Raw genomic sequence first — 5,695 nt, 5'->3', positions numbered from 1 at the left:
GGTTTGAGGTTGGTTTAGTTTGGATAGGGCGTCACCGCATTATTTCTTAATGACTTTCCCAGCTGCTTCTTTCCATTTTCCACCATCAACAACCATCTGGTATCTTATTAGCACCTCAATGCTCATTCAGTGTTCTCATTTAGGAGAAAAAAAAGAAATAAACACTCAAAATATTACACATTTTAACGGACAGTCTTTGGAACATTAATGCCTTTAGAAAACGATAGATCCTGTCTCTCAGTCTATTTTCAACCAGCAGATAGGAATCGTAAAACTTTCTTCTAAGATGTGCAAGAGCTGCCTGGTTTTGGTTTTTTTTTTTTTTTTGTCCTGCTAAATTGTGTTTAATCTCACAGGAAAACATCTTTCACTGTCATATTTCCTCTGTGTTTATTCCAAGCGCAAATCGTTACAAATAATTCTTTTCCCTAAACTATGATATTTTTTTTTTTGTCTTGGGCTGGAATATATACCAAAGCACTAAAGCTCTTGATCCAATTTAGCAACCAGTTTGGACAGCAAAGTTATACACTAGGAAAATGTGAGAAAACTTGTCCCTTTCAATTTTAAGAAACTATTTTGTAACATAAGTAGAAGTCAGGTCCATTTATGTCTGGAAAATGGATACTACAGGACACATCTGATTCAACACAATTGAAAAAATAACTTTAATATTACTAAGGCAAGAGCCAGCTTCACTTCTTAAATTTGCGTGTATGAAAAAGGAAGCTCACAGATTGTTTTCGGCAAAATACCTTGGACTTGCTACTTTAAGTTTCAGTTACCCAAAGGAGGAGACTTGACTTTTTAGAAAACAAATGATAAAAGTTCGAATAGATTTGCAATATATGCATAAGATCTGCAGCAACAGAATACATACCTGAAGAGAGCTCATAATTTCATTTAGTTTATTAGACAAAAATATATGATTTAGACAAGTTTTGCTGACGTGTTATTTACAATCTGAAATCACTCTATATACAGAAAAAAGAAAACCACAAACACATGGGAAACATTTACCAAACAAATAATCCAAGAATGGTTAGAATAACACGATCTGAAATGGTACAATGAGGAGGGGGATCCATCTACAGATTTGTGTAATCGCTTTTATGGATTTGCACCACCTTATTGCAAAAGAGATTGATGGAAGTCATTTATACCGTTTCCTTTTTTCTCTCTCTCTCTGTCCTTAATACCAGTCTCTGTAATATTTTTTCACCAAATCATTTAATCAAGCAGAAGGGAGAGCTGTTAAAATTCTCGGTGTTCCCTCTTGCTGAGCCAAAGAGCTGCAGGGGGGGAAGGGAGGAAGAAAAAAAAAAAAAAGACGTAACAATTTTTCAGGAAAAAAATCTTTTTTTTTTTTAATTGCCTGTCTATTGCGATAGCATATTAGTAATAGATAATCACACAAAAAATCATTGTCACTGGTGTAATTAACACAAGATCTTTGAGATCTGTTAAGTTTTAGAAAAGTTACAGTCTGGCTATATACAATTGCAATTTAGTCTAAGTTTGAAAAGATTAGAGCAACTCCTGTGCTGTTCTCATTGTCTGTATGTATTACTATGGTGATGATTAGGTGTTATAATTAGTCTTTATTATTCAAACACTCTGTTTCACATAAGTAACATTCCTAGAGTGAAAACAAACAAACTCACTTGTCACGGACAGGCTGGAAGGGCGATTTTAGCGGCTGGGGTGGGGAGTCAGTTCTTGGTACATTTTCTCTTTCTAGAAGGAAACAGATAAAAAAAAAAAGAAACAAAACAAAACAAAGAAAAAAAAACAGAAAGAAAAAAAAGAAGAAAGAAAAAAAGCCAAACAAAAACAGGAGAACCATTTTAGAATAACAACAGTACAAATCTCGATACTTTGCAGAGAACACCCTTCCCTCTCACCCTCCTGTTCAGATGTGTGTAGATATATGTGTATGTGTGTACAGCGCTACACCCTACTTTCAGTATTTTAGTAGTCTGCAAGCTTTTCTTGACACATTTTTTACTGTCATTGAAATTATTGGGAGATGAGGGTCATGATGGAGGGAAGGAAATCTCAAACCTATATGTTTCACTGTGCCCTTCCTGCATTTTGATCTTACCTGATGGGCGTATAGGGTGTGGATGTAATAGGCCACGTGAAATGTGCTTAATATATGTGACCAACATGCTGGGTGGGGGGCCGGAAATCAGCGCAAGAGTAAACTGTAGCTCCGTTAAAAGCAATCAGTTTCACCAGTGTGACACCATTCCTCAAGGAGAAGTTCACGTGCATGTGTTGGGGGTGGAGGGAGAGGTGGAAGCCTGATGCATTAATTACCTATGTGTTTGGGACTGGTCCTCTCTGAAGGTTTTTCGCTGCTTAGGGCGCCCAGGGTTGCTGTTAAAACAGAAGATTGTTGCTGGGCCTGGAGGTGATGATTGTGATGAGCAGCGTGGTGGTGATTTACTCCCAAAAAGGACCTCACGTTTAGAAGGGAACTCTGAGTAAGGAAAGCCCCATTAGTCCAGTTGTGAAATTTGCCAATCTGGCATGTGTAGAGTCCATGGCTAGGGAGAAAAGCAGGGTGCTGGATCTGAGGAGAAGTGTGGTTAACCTGGGGAGGAGGGGGTGGAGGAGGAGAAGATTTCAGGGCACCATCAGGACTGGTTGCCGTCTCTGCCAAAGACCAAATCTTGGGTTTGCTGTGAGATGGCATCTGTAAATTGTTCGGTCCCCCAGGACTGATGATTCTCGTGCTATTGTCAGAGGCCTCCTTCACCATGGCCAGAGCGTCTTTGGGTTTCAGCCCTTCAGAGCCTGAGAGTGCCAAATCCTTCTCCTTTTCCAAGTGCTCCTCTTCACTGCTTTGTCTCAGGAGCTCAGGCTTCTCCTCCTCTTCCTCGTTGCTCTGCTCCCCATCATTCTCATCGATTTTATCTATATCTATGCTCTCCAAGTCAATTTCCTCATCATCTTCATTCTTCTCAGGGTCCCCCTCATTGTCACTCCCGAAGAGGTTTGCATCTTCTTGGTCCTTACTCCTGGAGCCCCAGGTCACCTTGTTCTCCTTCTTGAGCCGCCGGCGGGCGTTGGCGAACCAGGTGGAGACCTGGGTGAGGGTCATCTTGGTGATGATGGCCAGCATGATCTTCTCGCCCTTGGTGGGGTAGGGGTTCTTGCGGTGCTCGTTGAGCCAGGCCTTGAGGGTGCTGGTGCTTTCCCGGGTGGCATTTTTGGGCCGCCCCGGGTCCCCGTATTGGAACTGTCCGTAGGGATAATAGCCAGGGGCAGTGTGGGCAGCAAAGGTAGCAGGGTGGACACCCGGATTATCTTTCAGCTCGTACTGGGAGCCCTGCAACACATTCAGACAAGCGGAGAGGAAAAAGCACATCAATTATCTCGTTAGCGTCTCTAACAGACCTGAATAGGCTACTCCGGGAGCCGGAATACGCCTTTCAGTGGTGCAAAGGGTCTTCACAGCCAAATTCTGCCCTCCCTGCTCCAGGCTCTTCACATCTAGGTCAAGACAGAGAGGTGTTCCCAAATGATTCCCCCTTCTTGCGGGGAAAGGAAAGAGAGGTGCTAAGCGGGGCTCTGACAGACATTGTGAGTATTTTCTCCGTAAACCAAACCAAATCAAACGATGGAAACGCATCAACTTCGCCTTTGCCTCGGCAAGACAATTTACTGTGCCCTTGAAATTATCAGGCACATAAAACAGGTACTTCACCGCAGTTACAAACTAATGCCCGTGCACAGCGTCGCATTTATCTGCAAAGTATCCAGGAGGATGTTAGAAATGCATGCAGAGCATTCTTTATTTTTGCTCCTAGTGAGACGAGACTGGGGAGATGAATGCACAACTTCAGTACCGGGAGACTTATAACGTAAAAGATTTTCCACACACAAGTCAACACCACCACCCCTGCTCCCCAAATCATACACCAAGATTCTGAAGCAAAGCATTAACTTCTAACTGTTAGAAGAGCCTTTAAACTCTGGAAGGAAAACTGATCCACGCATTGTAGAATATGAATATGTAGACACTTTGTCTCATAAGTTTTACTTTGATCTGGCCAGAGCAAACACAAGTTGTTTACAAGCGTTTAGAGACGGTGATTTATTTGCAATCAATATTCTTTTTATCATCAGTAGTAAAACACAGCAAGTCAAATTATCCCATCAGGTGTTTTGGTAAATACCATTTTATCTTTCTAGCAACCTCATTAGGCCTCATTATTACTGCAAATTGTCCAGATATTAACCTAATATTTTAGTTCTTGATTTACAAATGTTCAGAAATTTAGGATTTATTTCAAAATATCACCGTCATGGTAAATCACTGTAATAAAATACCAGGATACTTTGGGAGAAGGAATGGGAACTGTTCCAAAATAGCTAACATTTCAAGCAGTTTTCTTTCTTTATTGCTTCTATTCCGATCTTGCCTTTTTTCCTTTTTTTTTTTTTGCCTAGTCCAGAAATACATTCTTAGTATTACTATGTCATAATTTATGTCAGCCTTAGAAAAGGACCACTTCAATAATGTTTGTGAAGAAACTAATTAAACTTTGTCAAACAGTTAAGAAGGATCATGTATTTTAATTTCAGAGACACCGCTTATACACAAAGAGTAGCCCGATGTAATTTTTGTAATGTGTTACAGAGTAGGCTTTCTGCACTCCCTTTATTCTGCTGTCTTTTGTTATTGTTGCTGAAATGATATTTTTTGTGTAAACTCTGTTGGGAATTCTTTTGAAGAAGCCACTTGTAAATCACTCATTGCTTCTGCCTCAACTTTTACTGCATTTCCAAAATCAAGGTTAAAAAAAAGAAAAAGTAGGAAATGCATGCTGTTAAAAGTCACTTTGTAGGAAATGTTTGCAGCACAAAAATGATCTGTTTTCAAACGCTGTCCCTTGTTCAACAGCGTGTTTTCCTACTTGCCTACATATATGTATTAAAACCCCTAAGAAGTTATGCATTGCATGCATTCGGTTATAAATATTCACACTTTTATGTGTCAGGGGGAGAGAAAAGAGGGACATTTGGAGAATGAAGTGGAACCTATGCGTAGCGCCGCCGAGAATTTTGGTAATACCAGCAACGAAAACGCTTCAACGACACCGGATACAAAAACAGTTAGTTAAAAAAATATATCTATGTTTCACTTTCTAATCTATTACATTCTTAAGAAAATGTGAAATGATCCCAAGGACAGTCTGGGTGACGACAATTTCTCTTTGAATTAACGCCGATATGCCTTTCTGCTCCGATGCCTGTAATGGGATGTAGATGCCCTCTTTCGCTTCATGCAAATCCCATCTATGACACCCGCCATAATCAGAGTATGAAAAGTTTAGGGAACAGAACGGGACATTTTCAAGGCTTAAGGAAAATGCCTTGAAATAAACGGGCGCCCCAGGTACCGACATTTTGGCCTTTCGGAAGGAACCTGTTTATTGCTCGGCGGCAAAGAAAAGTACCAAGCGGAAAGAGGAGCGCGCTGGAAAGCCCAGCGAAACAGCAGGACCGACAATATCACCCGTCAATAACAACACCAATAACAACAAGGAAAGAAAAGAAAACAAAAAAAAGCCGAGTTGCTAGGGAAAGCCGACAATACGGAGGCAGGAGCCCTGCTTAGCCCTTCCACCGCCAAGAAAAACTCGGAGGAGTTTTGCCCGGCTTGGAGCGACGAGGAGGATGG

General features: G+C 41.0%; 1 protein-coding gene across 1 annotated transcript; it reads right to left on the bottom strand.

The window, feature by feature from the left end:
• Window positions 1-311: 311 nt before the first annotated feature.
• IRX1 (iroquois homeobox 1) lies at window positions 312-5,689 on the bottom strand. The gene is made up of 3 exons (XM_008637525.2): window positions 2,323-5,689; window positions 1,665-1,737; window positions 312-1,292 (listed from the first exon to the last, which is right to left on the bottom strand). The coding sequence occupies exons 1-3, from the start codon at window positions 3,374-3,376 to the stop codon at window positions 1,235-1,237; spliced, it is 1,185 nt and encodes a 394-aa protein (XP_008635747.1). The 5' UTR covers window positions 3,377-5,689; the 3' UTR covers window positions 312-1,234.
• Window positions 5,690-5,695: the final 6 nt, after the last annotated feature.

Source organism: Corvus brachyrhynchos, unplaced genomic scaffold (genome assembly GCF_000691975.1).
Source record: "Corvus brachyrhynchos isolate BGI_N302 unplaced genomic scaffold, ASM69197v1 scaffold7, whole genome shotgun sequence".
Taxonomy (NCBI): Eukaryota; Metazoa; Chordata; class Aves; order Passeriformes; family Corvidae; genus Corvus; species Corvus brachyrhynchos.
This window is presented reverse-complemented; position numbering and strand designations above follow the sequence as displayed.